The 16,593-nt window shown below is 39.0% G+C and overlaps 1 protein-coding gene across 1 annotated transcript in view; it reads right to left on the bottom strand.

The window, feature by feature from the left end:
* Nucleotides 1-16,593, bottom strand: part of LOC309550509 (uncharacterized protein) — a gene marked incomplete at its 5' end in the record, with an annotated part of 187,921 nt that overhangs the window by 136,359 nt on the left and 34,969 nt on the right. Inside the window, one exon of the mRNA XM_082250873.1 lies at nt 1,767-5,159. Coding sequence (XP_082106999.1) covers nt 1,767-5,159 — 3,393 coding nt within the window. The remainder of the gene's footprint in view (nt 1-1,766; nt 5,160-16,593) is intronic.

Raw genomic sequence — 16,593 nt, 5'->3', positions numbered from 1 at the left:
ATCCCAATAAGCGTATTTTGATTGGTTTGTGCAATAGTTATCGTGTCTACAAACTAGTGGAAAGATTTATGTCATTTTTATTTTTTATTATTTTTTACTAGTAATGGTGGTGATCTGCTATTTTTAGTGGGACTGAGACATTGCCGCGGACAGATGGGACCCCTGACTGACATTTTTTACACTTTTGGGGGGACCAGTGACATTACTACAGTAATCAGTGCTAAAAGTATGCACTGTTTCTGTAATAATGACACTGACAGGGAAGGGGTTAACCTAGGGGTGATCAAAGGGTTAAGTGTAAGCCTAGGGGAGTGTTTACTAACTGTGGGGGAGGGACTTGTGAAATGATCATAGAGACCTGTGTTCCTATATAGAAGGATCACAGGCGCTCTGTGATCATTTCAGAGAGAACAACGGTCAGCTGTGTTTTCAACGGCTTACCGGTGATCTCTCTCAGCGGGGAACGATCGCAGGTGTCAGGCGGCAATCAGTGCTGCCGGTCCCATGGATCCGCATCCCCGCTGTCTAGTGGGGTGCTCAGGTACAAGTACAGCGATTTGTGCAGTCGAGCCAGCCTGCTGCAGTATATATGCAGTGGGCAGTCGGCAAGTTAAAGTGATCCTAAACTCTGATCCAAGGCTCTGCTACAGACTTGGTCCTGTAATCACACATAAATAACCCCAGTGCTGGCTACCACAGCCCGTATCCACCCTTTGTCAAAGATATGAAAAAATATTAGCCGCAATACTTGTGCCTATTGATTTCTACACACATTTCACCACTGCTGACTTGCTCACAAGGATAGGAGTGAGCAAACCAGCAATGGTGAAACACATCAAGGGAGGATGTTTTTTGGGTGGAGAAATGACTGTATGCAGTCTTTTGTAACAATCAATAAACACAAACAGAGGAGCTAAGTTCTGGAGTGCTGCTCATATTTTTTCATATCTTTGACACTAAACTCTGATTTTAAAATGAATCTACCAAAGTATGTATTCGTAACTCAAGGAAGTACGCTCTATTATAGTTAGCCTCCTCCAAATCTCCAAATTCTTTTTTTATTTTTTTTCCTGTTGCTGCTGTAATCTGACTTCCTGTTAGAGGGTGGCCTCGTTTGTTGTCTATGGTCCCCCTGAATGTAAGAACATAGCCACTCTCTCTTACTCACTCTTTAGATGGACTAGGAACTATGGAGGCTGGGATTTGTAGTGCATAGAGCAGTGCACATGATCATAACTGAAGTGCATTGCTCATTTAAAAATAAAGGAAGCTAGGGGAAAAAAGGGGGGTTTGGGGGCTCACAGAGGACTTTTCTAGGAGGAAGAAAAACAATACAATAAAGGGAACTGTGTTGCCTGCCAAGGGATGTGTAGTTCTGTCTAACTAGTTCTGAGATGTACACAACCATAGCAGGGTAGAAAACCAGTTAATTAACACCTAACAGGTCATGTTACCCCAACCCCCCTCACTCTGTGGCTGACTAGTGAACAAGAAATCCAGCAGGTTAATGACCTCTTTCTCTGTCATTCTGCTCTCTCCTCTTATGACCCTTTCCCTTTTTAACACATGAGCACTGTAGCATAGCTGATAGGTTCTGTAAAGGGGGTTGCAGAAGGGAGATATGAAGTCAAATTAAAGTACTTACACTACTTCAAATGCATTTAGTAATGTATTTTTAATAATAAAGAATTGCATTCTTTGGTGTCTTTATCAATTCTTCTTTAATGTTAAAACTACTCCAGTCATATTAAATGCAACCTACTCACCTTGTGTTGTTATGGCCAGAGTTGTGGAATTTATCCAGGATGATGTAGACTTTAAAGGCAAAGAAGCTGTTGTTATACTTGTGTATCTAGTGCCTAAAGTAGAAATTGGTCCATTGGTGGTTGTCAAAGGTGTGTATGTTGTCACAGTAGTATTGATAATCCCCACAGAGGTTACTGTAGTTGTGTATCCAGGGGTTGTAGTACTAGAGGTTGATATGATTGAAGTAGGTTTAATAGTACTGGTAGTGGGTGTAGTGGTTGCTTCTGTGGTGAGTGCAGAGATTTTAGTGGTAGGACTATATGTACTGGTGACCTGAGTTGTTATAGTACTGACAACAGGTGGTGTGGTCTGTTTAGTTGTACTAAAAGTTATAGGGGTTGTTGTCTTTTCAGTTGTAGATTGAGCTGAGCTCGGCACAGAAGTGCTACTGGTAATGATGCCAGTTGTGCTTGTCTGAGATTGTGTGCTTGTGAGAGTAACAACTGCAGAAGGTGTTCCAGGTGCGCTGGTTTCAAGCTCAGTTTTAGTTGTTCTTACTTCAGAAGTACTGGTTTCAGGAGTTTGACTTGTAACTGCAATTGCAGAGCTAGTAGTAGTTAGCTGAGGTCCAGCACTAACACTTGTCTCCCCTGTGATAATAGCCCCTGTAGTCCTGTTTCTAGTGGTGATAACTTCAGGCTGAGTAGTAGGACTTATCACACCAGTGGTTTGCTCAACATTGATTTGTGATGTTAAAAGTATTTCTGCTGTAGTTTTTACTTCACTGCTCCTGGTGTTGATGTCAGTATTTGTGGTGATACCAGCCGTTGAAGGCCTTTCTTCAGTAGTACTAAGTTCATGTGGTATGCTGGTTACTATAAAAGGCGTTGTTCTTTCTTCTGTTGTCTTTTGCCCTGGTTCAGATGTGGCAATGATGCTACCAGAGGGTATACTTCCTGTGGTACTTGGTTCTAGTGGTATATTTGTGACTGGACCATTTGTTGTGGGAATAACAGTTCTCCCAGAATCTGAACTTATTTCAAATGCAGTGGTGTTTATTATCTCAGTTGTTGAACTTTCTCTTGTAGAGCTTATTTCTGATATGGCACTGTTAGTGACATCCCTTGTAGACATTGCTGTAGATGTGCCTAGGTCTACAAGTACAGTAGTGATAACATCAGGACTGCTTCTTGCAGTATTTGTTGTGCTAGTCTCAGGAATGAAACTGGAGGTGGTACCATCAGTAGGTCCTCTGTCATTTGGGCTTACATCTAGTATTGTGCTAGAAATTATATCAGGGGTACTTCTTTCTCCAGGTCTGCTTGATTCAGGATTAATAGATGTACTTTGATCAACTGCATTAGTAGTGACTGCATCAAATGTGCTATGTTTATTGGTCTGTAATGTCTCGGTAATTGATGTGTCTATGGGTGTTTTTGGCGTACCTGCAGATGTAGCTAGTTCAGTTGCTATACTGGAAGTTATTTCAGTTAAGTCACCATTTGTAGATGGTTTCTCTACTGTGCTGGAAGACTTGTCAGTTGTATCAGCAGATGTAGTTTGTTCATTGACTGAGCTAGAAGTAACAGATGCGTAATCATTTGTGGCAGTTAAGTCAGATGTGTCACTGGTTGTGGTTGATATTTCTGCAGTGGGGGTAGATATGATAGATGTGTCACTAGCTGTATTTGGTTCCTCTACTGTGCTGCTACTTACATCAGGTGAGTGACTAGCTGTAGAATCTACTTGTGCTATGCTGGTAGTTAGATTGGTTGTGTCACCAGTTATAGCTGGCTTTTCTGTTCTGGTACCTACATCTGTTGTATCATCAGTTGTGGATGATTCTTTAGCTGTAGTTAGGTTGGATGTTTCTCGCGTTGTCAATACCTCTGATGTGCTAGGACGAGACGTATCATAAATTGTAACTGATACTTCTGTTGTACTGGTAGTTTTGTGTGTGGTTGGTTCATCTGCTGAGCTGGTAATTATGTCAGATCCCCTGGTTGTGGACAACTCTGATGAGCTGGTACTTGTATCAAATATGTTACCACTAGTTGAAACTTCTTCATCAGGTGTAGTTGTTTTCTCTCCTAAACTGGTAATTACGTCAGATCCCTTTGTTGTGGTCAACTCTGCTGGGCTGGTACTTGTATCAAATATGCCGCTACTAGTTAAAACTTCATAAGGTGTAGTTGGGTTTTCTGCTGAACTGGTAATTATGTCAGATCCCCTGGTTGTGGTCAACTCTGCTAAGCTGGTACTTGTATCAAATATGTTACCACTAGTTGAAACTTCTTCATCAGGTGTAGTTGGTTTTTCTGCTGAACTGGTAATTATGTCAGATCCGTTGGTTGTGGTCAAATCTGCTGGGCTGGTACTTGTATCAAAAATGTCGCTACTAGTTAAAACTTCATAAGGTGTAGTTGGTTTTTCTGCTGAACTGGTAATTATGTCAGATCCCCTGGTTGTGGTCAACTCTGCTGAGCTGGTACTTGTATCAAATATGTTACCACTTGTTGAAACTTCTTCATCAGGTGTAGATGATTTTACTGCTGAGCTGGTAATTATGTCAGATCCCCTGGTTGTGGTCAACTCTGCTGGGCTGGTACTTGTATCAAATATGTCACCACTAGTAGAAACTTCTTCATCCGCTGTGGTTGGTTTTTCTGCTGAACTGGTAATTATGTCAGATCCCCTGGTTGTGGTCAACTCTGCTGGACTGGTACTTGTATCAAATATGTCACCACTAGTTGAAACTTCTTCATCAGGTGTAGTTGATTTTACTGCTGAGCTGGTAATTATGTCAGATCCCCTGGTTGTGGTCAACTCTGCTGGGCTGGTACTTGTGTCAAACATGTCACCACTAGTTGAAACTTCTTCATCCGCTGTGGTTGGTTTTTCTGATGAGCTGGTAATTATGTCAGATCCCCTGGTTGTGGTCAACTCTGCTGGGCTGGTACTTGTGTCAAACATGTCACCACTAGTTGAAACTTCTTCATCCGCTGTGGTTGGGTTTTCTGCTGAGCTGGTAATTATGTCAGATCCCCTGGTTGTGGTCAATTCTGCTGGGCTGGTACTTGTATCCAACATGTCACTACTAGTTGAAACTTCTTCATCTGCTGTGGTTGGGTTTTCTGCTGAGCTGGTAATTATGTCAGATCCCCTGGTTGTGGTAAACTCTTCTGGGCTGGCACTTGTATCAAATATGTTACCACTAGTTGAAGTTTCTTCATTAGCTGCGCTGGTAGTTGCAGTAACTGAAATTGTTTCATTATCTGTACTTCCAGCAGTTGGAGTTGTACTACTGATATAATCACTTGTTGATGTATTATTTGTTATAGTAATTTCTGGATCTACTGTAGCAACATCTCCTGAACCATAATCTGTAGTGTCGATTTGTGTAGTAGAAGGATCTAAAAAAAAAAAAAAAAGCGGGATAAATTAATATGAATACTTTTAGTATTTTAATACTGTCAATATTATTACAGATGAAGATTCTGAATAAATAGATGCGGTGGTGGTTCGGTTGGTGGATTCTGCCACTGAGAATAAGAAAACAGTGACAGCGGTGGTTCAGTTGGTGGATTCTGCCACTGAGAAAGAAAGAAAACAGTGACATCATTACAATGATTTATAAATTAGATCCTGCTATGTATTTTCAGGAAGGAATAGTGACCTAAGAAAACACCTTTTTTATCCACCAAAGCCTGTCAGAAGAATTCTATGCACTTGTTTAAGACTTAATATCCACATTTTCCCATGGGTTTTCTATAAGTAGATTTGTAACACTTCTATCTCTTAAAGTGTTCAAAATTGAACTAATGGCCAACACAATCACTGATTTTACACTGCTGAGTAAATACTGCATATATCTATATTAATGTGTAATTCTAAACTGCCCATTTATGTTCTTTACCCCTTAATTAAATCAGCTCCAGTGTAAAGGACTATCAGCACATTATTGGAGTATAACCTGTGCTTAACTGAATTTTCATGCTCACCCAGGAGATGTCACTATTGTTTTTGCTGTGCACATACTTACAGCAGAAATACCTTGTTAAAGTCTATAAGGGCATCAATGGCACGTAGAAGAAATTGACACTCTGAAAAGGATCAGCTGAAGACCTTTTGAAGACATTTTGTGACAAAGTTCGGTTTCTGAGCACTGAACTTATATGTGCTGCAAAGGTCCTCTCAGTTTGCCCAGTCAAATTTAGCAGTATCATTATATGTCAGGTAACTTGGCAAAGCTAACTGAATAATTTGTTATATAGGGCTTTTATGTGGTAAACCAATTTAAACTACTGTATTTTCTGGCGTATAAGACTACTTTTGAACCTAAAAAAAATCGCCCAAAAATGGGGGGTCTTCTTATACGCCGAGTATAATATCTCCAAGGTAACCTAACTATAAGTATTACCGGTAGATGAAAATTAGGGGGGGTCGTCTTATACGCCCAGTCGTCTTATACGCCCAGTCGTCTTATACGCCGGAAAATACGGTAAAAAAAAGAACTGACAAGCGGACAGACATGTAAAAAAGAAGTTTTAAAAAATGACTATTCAAATATAACTAAAGGCTTAGACCACCTGTCAGTTTTTATTGCTGTCCATTAGGGAGATTCTGCCTCTCTATTTGTCCTGTTTACCATTATCATTGAAAGTACAATAAAGTCACACATTTTGGGTTGTCCCCAGAAAAGTAATTGAGGGGAAATATTCCAAGGGGGACACTAGTTCTGGTTTGCCTTTACAAATTCCCTTAATTTGTAGGAATTTTCCTCTCACTTCCTGTTTTGCCTAAGGGACAGGAAGTGAAGTAAAATCTCTGCAATGGGACACAGATGGCGAAAATAAATCTGACAAGGATAATAACCCTCCCTTGCTTTATCTATAAGGAAACAAAGAGTTTTGCCTGCTAGCTGTCAAAGGGGATATAGATGAACATTTCCTCAGAATGGGGCATTATACAGGGGGCAGTGGGTGGGAAAACAGATACATTTTTTCATTTATTAGTCTTTTTTTTTCCATCTATTACTTTACTGCAGTCCCTCTCTTGATATTATTTCAGGATTTTTCTCACTTTGGCCCTTTAATATATACCTTTATGGATACAAATTTATGTTCATTATTGATCTACATTCTTAATGTTTCTTTTTTAGGCTTCATATGTTTTTAGCCCTGCTCCTAGGGGCATCTGACATTTTGTTTTCAGTCTCTAAACACCCCTCTATGTTAGGGCCCTTTTACACCGATACATTTTTCCAGCAAGAAGAATGAAAAATGTTTCCCCTTATATCCTATGGGACTTTGCACACTACTGAGTTAAGAGTGAAGTGTGCTGTGAAAAGTCCCACATACTGCATCTTTGGTGTGGTTTTGAAACCCACACCAAAAATGCAGCCTCCCATTGAAGTGAATAGAAATTGTTACAAAATTGCCGTTAAACCTCAGTTAAAACACATCCCGATTTTGCGTTTTGGTGCTTTTTTTAGACACATGTCCTTTTTCCACAGGTGCAGGCAACCCAAAAATGCACCAGAAATGCACAGCAAATGCATCTAAAACACAGAAAATGCTAATGCGTTTTTACCGCAATTTTGCTACAGAGCAGTGTGAAAGTACCGTTAGTCTATGGGTGAGGTTTACTAAAACTGGAGTACTCAGAATCTGGTGCAGGTGTGCATGGTAGCCAATCAGCTTCAGAACTTCAGCTTGTTAAATTAAGCTCTGACAATAAAACCTGGAAGCTGATTGGTTTCTATGCAGAGCTGCACCCGATATTTCACTCTTCAATTTTAGTAAATGTGTCCATGCACATAGGCTTTTAGAGGCAGATAAAAACCCACTGCCAGTGCATTCAGGAGCAGCAGTGTTATGGTAGAAAAAAACATTTGACTCTCGTAAACACGTCTAAACACACACATTAACACTAGGCATATTTAGCGCTTAAACATTAGCCACTTGGTACCTACGCTATTGCCGAAAGATGGCTACTGCGTGGACTTAAATTACCGGGAGGGCGTACTTGGACATCCTCCCTTTCTTGCGCTGCCCTTGCGTCCCCTGCAGCACGCAGACAGCGTGCTATGTGATCACCAAGTCCTTGGGTATAACCTTGCTCATATTAAATCACAATATTACTGCGCTAATACCACAATTTACATAAAATAGCCATTAGCATAAAATAAATCAAGGCGAAAAGCAGCCAACACAAGTCCAGAATAAATTAGGATCCAATAAATGTAATAGAAATGTGGCGCTAATCAAATATATCATATAATGTCCATATATAAGGAAATATCACAGTCCATAAGTGTTCAATATGCACACAAGTGAAAGAGTCCGCAAGCCCAGAGAACCACCACCAGGAGCTGATAAGTAAGCGGCTGAGACCCAACACTCCCTACACATCCCTGAAGAAGAGGCTAAAGGAATCACCTTTAAACGCTTTGGGTGTATGGTTTTTTGGGAATTGCTTACTGTTGGAGTTTACTGGTGGAAGTTGAAGGGGACCGTATACCATTTCTGTGGAGGGAGAGGAGGATCTGTTGTGCCTCTTATGACTTCTGTGATGGAAGTCATTCAGTTCTGGTAAGAGACAGTGTGAACAGCTCCCTGGTGGTGGTTCTCTGGGCTTGCGGACTCTTTCACTTGTGTGCATATTAAACACTTATGGACTGTGATATTTCCTTATATATGGACATTATATGATATATTTGATTAGCGCCACATTTCTATTACATAACCTTGCTCACGACCTCTGAAACTACATTTTACAGAGCACTTATTCTTGTTTGTTTTTCCTGTGAACCTGTGCATAGATAGATAGATAGATAGATAGATAGATAGATAGATAGATAGATAGATAGATAGATAGATAGATAGATAGATAGATAGATAGAATCTCACAGAAGTGAGTATACCCCTCACATTTTTGTATATATTTTATTATATCTTTTCATGTGACAACTCTGAACAAATGACACTTTGCTACCGTAGTACCCTCCTAGGTAGATGCTAGAGAGTGAGTGTAGTTTTTGGCTCTGTCTGCCTATCAGAGGAGCAGCAGGTGCTCCTCTGACTGCTGTCTTGTTAAATTGTGGGTGGGGTATAAAAAGCCAGGGGCATGTGGGAACGAGGTCTTTGGTGGGAAGCAGAGTCCCAGAAGAAGGGGGTGGAAGAGGACTCATGGAGGGTGGAAGAGGACTTCAGTGGCAACCTTTGAAGCTCTGGTGAACTCCATGTCCAAGAGGGTTAAGACAGTGTTGGAAAATAATGGTGGACACACAAAATATTGACACTTTGTGCCCAATTTGGACATTTTCACTTGGGGGTGTACTCACTTTTGTTGCCAGCGGTTTAGGCAATAATGGCTGTGTGTTGAGATATTTTGAGGGGACAGCAAATTTACACTGTTATACAAGCTGTACACTCACTACTTTACATTGTAACAAAGTGTCATTTCTTCAGCGTTGTCACATGAAAAGATATAATAAAATATTTACAAAAATGCGAAGGGTGTACTCATTTTGTGAGATACTGTTTATATATACAGTAAAACCTTGGTTTGAGAGTAACTTGGTTTAAGAGCGCTTTGCAAGACAAGCAAAATTTTCAAATAAATTTTGACTTGGTTTACAAGCGATGTCTTGATATACAAGTAGCCTCAAGTCACAGCTGATTATAAAAGAGAAGAGAGGCGCCTCTAAGTGTAGCAATATGGTTAAATTTAATGAAGGTACAACATTTAGCAACTCACATGGTTGATGATTGGAACAGGCACACCTAAGTATGCAGGCATCCAGGCTAAAGCTGTCCACATAGACCATCCTCCTCACCGCCATCTACGTCATCCCTTCCATGCTGCCCCTCGCTTTCAGATCCCTTTACTGCAGGGTGGTCTTCCCGGTCAGGATTACAGACTGGCAGCCGGTGGTGCAGAAGATAGTCCATGGGTACAGCTTTACCCCGGATGCCTGCATACTTAGATGTGCCTGTTTTATTCATTAACCATGTGAGTTGCTAAATGTTGTACCTTCATTAAATGGAACCATATTGCTACACTTAGAGGCGCCTCTCTTCTCTTTGATACTCTGTAGCTCCTACTGGATTTTGCTTCTAATCCCCTTGTGGAAGGGGCTATTTGTGGATGGACATTTTATGGTTATATAACCTATCGCAATGCTATAATCTTTTTATATGGACTATAAACTGAAGGACTTATGAATAAATGGTTGTGGAACGAATCATCCGAGTTTCCATTATTTCCTATGAGGAAATTCGCTTTGATATAAGAGTGCTTTGGATTACAAGCATGCTTCCGGAACGAATTATGCTCGCAATCCAAGGTTTTACTGTATATATATATATATATATATATATATATATATATATATATATATACACACTACCATTCAAAAGTTTGGGGTCATTTAGAAATGTCCTTATTTTTTAAAGAAAAGCACAGTTTTTCAATGAATATAACTTTATATTAATCAGAAATACAGTTTAGACATTGTTAATGTAGTAAATGACTATTCTAGCTGGAAACGGCTGATTTTTAATGGAATTTCTACATAGGTGTACAGAGGCCCATTTCCAGCAACCATCACTCCTGTGTTCTAATGGTACATTGTATTAGGGAACTGTGTTAAAAGGCTAATTGATTATTACAAAACCCTTGTGCAATTATGTTAGCACAGCTGAAAACAGTTGTGCTGATTAGATAAGCTACAAAACTGGCCTTCCTTTGAGCTAGTTGAGTATCTGGAACATCAGCATTTGTGGGATCAATAATACTCTCAAAATGGCCAGAAAAAGTGAACACAACAACTTGAATTAATTTTTCACTATATTCAGTAAGAAAATGTATTATTGCCTGATTTTTTTACTAACGTCATTTATTAAAATGTGAAATGCTAATTTCAATATGTTAGTCAGTTTGACCCTTGCTGATCGTATGATTTTCATGCCAAAATTGATTGTTTTAACAGATCATTTAAATTTCTAGAAACAATAATGACAATAATGCATTATTATGTTAATATTATTATTGACTCCAAAACAAATTGCAACTGAATTTAACATTCATTGGCTTCTGATTTTCTGGCCTAGTAGCTATTCATTTTTAAATAATCTATAGCACTGAGGGCACAGAATGATTAATTATTGTGTCACCCAACATGTTGAAAAGATATAATCTTGCTCATGATCTCTGAAACTACATTTTACAGAGCACTTAATCTTGCTTGTCTTTCTTGTGAATAAGTGTCCTTCAAGATATACTGGTTTGAGGTTTATTTGTTCCCATTGTGGGTGTCCTAACCACCGAAGAAAGTTAAATAAACTTGACTCATCATTCTTGAATAGAGATGTAGTCAACTAAAAGAAAGGAAGTATCTTATAATAAGTCACACTAAATCCTAAAAGAAATACTGTATATTGTATACAGTATATGTAATAAATAAATAAATAAATAAATATATATATATATATATATATATATATATATATATATATATATATATGCTAGATCTTATTATTAATCTTATAATTATGAGTTTCAAACCTTCAAACTCTCAGTTATGTTATCCAAATCCAGTTAACATTTCCTGTGCTGTTTTAGATTAAAATGCAAGGATTTCTATTAAAGTGTATATAAAGACAAAGTTTTGTTTTGTTTTTTTTGTTTTTTTGGGAGGGGGGGGGGGATTGGTTAGGGTTTTTGGGGGTTTAAAAAGGGTAGGTTACCGTGATGGGAACTCCTCTATTAGAAGTTTGTCATCAGAACAGTTCTTCCCCTTGGAAAGATTCCCCCTCCTGTTACTGTTCCTGTGCCAGCTTATTCATTTTGGATTTGCTATCAATTTTTGTACTGGTAACAATGGTAACCAAAGCCAACAGAGATGGTGAATATTCCTAGTGGAAATACTATCTGAAATACACTTTAAGTTTGTCTTATGGTCCCGATTTCTACATAAAATACATGAAATGAAGAATGGGGTTCTGTTTCATTTAGAAAATAAATTTTTATCCTTTTGCAATACTATCAATAATGTTGTATTCTATTAAACAAATGTAAGAGCACATTATTAGCTAGGCTACTTGCACACTCTTTTGGAATTTTCATTGTGAACATAACATGATGTTTATATATTATGTCAACGGAACAAATAGCCATGAGAGAGAAGAAAACCAGAACACCAAATGAAAAAGGACTTTGAACAAAATTAGAGTAGTTTGGTTCACAGCCAACGTACAATGTGGTCTAATGGAAAAGCAGGAAAAGCAACAGGTTTATTCAATGAAAACTGTTGAAAGAAGCCAACAGCAATGTGCAGTACCCATAACAAGCATTTTATAATCCACCTGGCATCAATCTGACTTTAATGCAATGGCATTTGAATGGCTGAAAAGTCTACATATAGGCATTAACCACTTAAGCCCCGGAAGATTTTACCCCCTTCCTGACCAGGCCCTATTTTGCGATTCGGCACTGCGTGACTTTAACGGACAATTGCGCGGTCGTGCATCGCTGTACCCAATCACATGTGCGATTTTTTGATCATGCGCTATAAACAAAAAAAGAGCGACAATTTTGCAAAAATAACAATATTTTTCACATTTTTTATGTGAAATTCCCCAAAAATTAAATGTAAAAATAAATTTTTTAACATTTTTAAAATTTTAGGCCAATTTATTTTCTGCTACATATGTTTGGTAAAAAAAAATCGCAATAAGCGTATTTTGATTGGTTTGCACGAAAAAGTTATTGCGTTTACTAACTAAGGGAAAGATTTTTGTCATTTTTATTGGGTTTTTTTAGCGAGTAATGGCGGCGATCTGCGATTTTTTTGTGGGACTGAGACATTGCGGCGGACAGATCGGACCCCTGACTGACATTTTTGACACTTTTGGGGGTACCAGTGACATTACTACAGTAATCAGTGCTATACATATGCACTGTTACTGTAAAAATGACACTGGCAGGGAAGGGGTTAACTTTATTGGAGAAGGAGAAGGAGGGGTTAAGTGTGTCCCTAGGGGCGTGTTTCTAACTGTTATGGGATGTGGCTGTTTGTGTAACTATGTGTCCTACATAGCAGGACCGTATGATCTCTGCACTTACACAGGGGAGAATGACAGGCGGCTATGTTTACATTAGCCGCCTGCCTTTCTCCCTCTGTACCGGACGATCGCGAGTGACCGGCGGACCCAATATCACACGCACGGGGAATCATAGTGAACGAGTTGGGGCGGGAGAGCGCCTCCGGCGGCGCGCGCTCGCCCCTTATTGGCTCCCAGGCGAGTGACGTACCCATACGTCACTTTGCCTGCACGGGGCTGACTGCCGCAGTATATGTACTTGCGGCGGTCGGCAAGTGGTTTTAAAGACAATTGATGATATCTATGATAACATGACCAAATGGTATTTGGCAAGCATCTTAGCATCTTATGTTATACATACTGTAGATAACATAATATAATAATGTTGAGAAACATTAATTAATGCTGCACAGAAAGTAATTTGAATTTACAGCTAGTAATAAAAACAGTGATATTAATGACTGGAATCTCTGAATTTAAGGGTATATGGGGACACTGGTACACCCCAGTGATAGGATATTCATGTGCCTTACCTTTCATATATCTCCTATTAAGATAATGCAGTACTGCAAACAACCCAGTTCAAACTAATCAATAACAAACTGAAAGCTAAAAGGGTTCAATAAACATGAAACAATGTTAAGTGAAAATCAGATTGTGGGTGAGGATGCCAAAGTTACCATGTGGTTGCATTCAGCACAGAACTGCCCTGTGGCTTGGTATTAATGCATGCAATTGCTGCTTGCTGTAAAAACATCATTGTTACCTTAGAGATCATTGCACTGAAATAGGTAAAAGGTACCTTATAATAAACCAACAAAAGGCATTCTCAGGGATGTTTAACTTTTACATTTAAAAAAGCATAGAAATAATAAGTATAATATTAAGAAATGCTACAGTTCAGGTTTGCTTATTTTCTTGAATATTCTAACCCCTTCCCTCCCAGCTCTGGTTGCTGAAGGGACGGGAAGGACTGGCTGAATAAATGATGACTATGACTGGCTGTTGTAGTAGCTGTCTTTGAGTTGAGGACCCCCAGCCAGGTTTTTTTTTGTTATGTATGTCCACTGGGGGGGGGGGTTAATGGTTGTCCTTCTGTTTTTGTGCTGGACACCATTGTCACCAGGACAAGGAGAGAGTGAAAATCCCAAATTTTAAATAGCCACCAGAAAAGGATCAGGGTGAAATCTTCTAATAGGGAGATTTGTTCAAGTGATAACTGGAGGTGATCAAAAGATAAAAAGGGGATGTTCCCACACTTTTCAAGAGATTTACTCAAGCTTCCTGTTGTGTCGATGGGGCAAAAAGTAAAAGAAGATCTACCAATAGATGGAAAAAAGTATGACCCTTACCAACGCTATGCAAAACAAACAATAAAAAAAAAGTTCTGCCTTTAAATTTATTGTAATTATTTTGAGCTTCTAAATGCAACACATCTGCACTGTACATGAAAATAAGTGCGTAAACTGATATGAATGTATGTTAATTAATGTGAAGTTGAAACTCCTGAGAAGTTAAAAGGGAGACTTTCTTGGGATTGTTTTAGGGCTGGTGCACTGAAAGTTCTCTAATCAATCACTGTGCAGTTCATTATTCTCTGAGGTGAGAGTGATTTTTACAGCAAGCAACAACCGCATGCATTGTCACAGGTCCCAGTGCCCTTCTGCGATGAGTGCAACCGCATAGTAACTACACTATCCTAACCTACATTCTGCTTTTGCTTGCATTAAACAAAAAAAAGTGCAAAAACTGAGTTCCAAATATATATTTTTTAATCTTTTCCACATGTCGAGGAAACCTAACTGTGTGTAATGCCCTATAATTTCCACTGTACACCACATGCTACACTTTGTTTAAACAGCAAAGTCAATTCATGAGTGAGAGATTAAAGTAAACCTATGAAAATAGCCTGAATTCATTTCCTACATCTGGCACAAGTATATTTTCTGTATGTACTTTCTTTATCTGTTTTTCATTTAGAGATTGTTACTAATTAGCTTTAAGCTGGTCTTGAATGGACTGATTTTAGAGAAGATTTTACAAAAATTGATGACAATTGTTATCAGAATGATTGCTCACAAACAAAATAAAACTTTTTTTTTTTCCTTATCATTTTTTTGTTAGGATAACGTGTCACTGGGGTTGATTTACTAAAACTGGAGAGTGTGCAAAATTTGGTGCAGCTGTGCATGGTAGCCAATCAGCTTCTAAAGCCCCGTACACACGTACCGATTGTCGGCCGTAAATGTTCGGCCAACGTCCGACCGGCCGATTGTCGGCTTGTTAGTATGATGCTTCCGACAACCGACTGCGACTTTTCGGCCGAACAAAATCTGGTCTGCATGCTATAACATTTTTGTTGGCCGTCACCAGAACGGCCGATTGTTCGTCAGTCAGTACAGATTTCGGCCGACAAAAGCCAGATGAGCAAGACTGGGCATGCTCAGAAAAGAAAAAACACACGGAAAGTTAACCATCACATGACATCACTTCTGAAGTTGGTTGTTGTTGGCCGACAAAATTCGTGAGCACTTTTCAACAAACACGACAGCACCGGACAAAAGACGGCCGATCGTTCGGCCGACAATCGGTTTGTGTGTACGGGGCTTAACTTCAGCTTTTTTTTAATTAAACTTTGACAAAAAAAACATGGAAGCTAATTGAATTCTATGCAGAGCTGCACCAGATTTTGCACTCTTCAGTCTTAGTAAATCAACACCATTGCTTCAGTCAATTTGCATTCCACTGTAATTTTAATTTAAATGATTGCACTATAATTGCCCTTTATTCTCTCATTATAATGACAATTTCTAATAATTATCATGTACAGCGAATGATTTTGCAACAAGTGGATAAAACTTTTTTGAAAAGTATCTAACTTCTGTTGGTTATAAGGAATCCTATTATTACTTCCTTAATGTTCATCAAAGTTTTGTAATATTTTTTTCTGAATCTTCTGAAAACTTGGCACATACATGGCCAGTCTAGCCCTAAAATACACTGTTTTTACGTAGAAGGTACAGGTACCCATAGGCAGGGCGATTACTGAGCAGATTCAGGTTCAGTCTGCAGACAGTTAAGCAAAGTATAAGGTGAGCACAACTTCCATCTGCACTAGATATCCACGCAGATATCAAGGAGTATACCCCACCCTAGACAATGTGAGATCATCTCTGAGATCTAGTGTGTCATCCAATAGTGACAGCTGTGCAAGGGTAGTACTTTATACTTTCCTTTGCTATCAGTATCCCTACACAACAATGAGCATTTCCATTAGTATAAAGTGCTTGTTAACATCCTTTACAACATCAGATACAACCTGATTATAGCCAAAGACGTTTCAAAGCAAATTGCTTTATATTTTACATGGAAAGCCGTATGGGTACTTGTTCCATTTTAAAACTATTCTAAAGTGTAAAATTAGCTTAATGCACTGCTCGAACATAAAGTGAAACATACAATTGGCCCTGCATTGTGAATTCATTTTAGTAGAGTCACCCAGGACAGTTTACACAACACTTGTTCCAACAATCAGGTACAGGCAGCAATATTCATTTTTTTGCACAATATTACTGTACATATTATTTCATGAATTATCTACTTGCTTAGTTAAGCTGCGATCACAGACAGACTCCGGTGACACAACTGCTTATTTAAACTGTATTCACTGATAGACTTCGCCTTCGGAGACACAATAGAAGGTGTGCTGCCATGCCCTGGGTGTGGTAAGTCAAGAAAA

This window comes from Pelophylax lessonae (assembly GCF_965119305.1).
Source record: "Pelophylax lessonae genome assembly, chromosome: 3".
Taxonomy (NCBI): domain Eukaryota; kingdom Metazoa; phylum Chordata; class Amphibia; order Anura; family Ranidae; genus Pelophylax; species Pelophylax lessonae.
The sequence above is the reverse complement of the archived record's forward strand: the minus strand, read 5'-3'. Positions and strand labels throughout refer to the sequence as shown.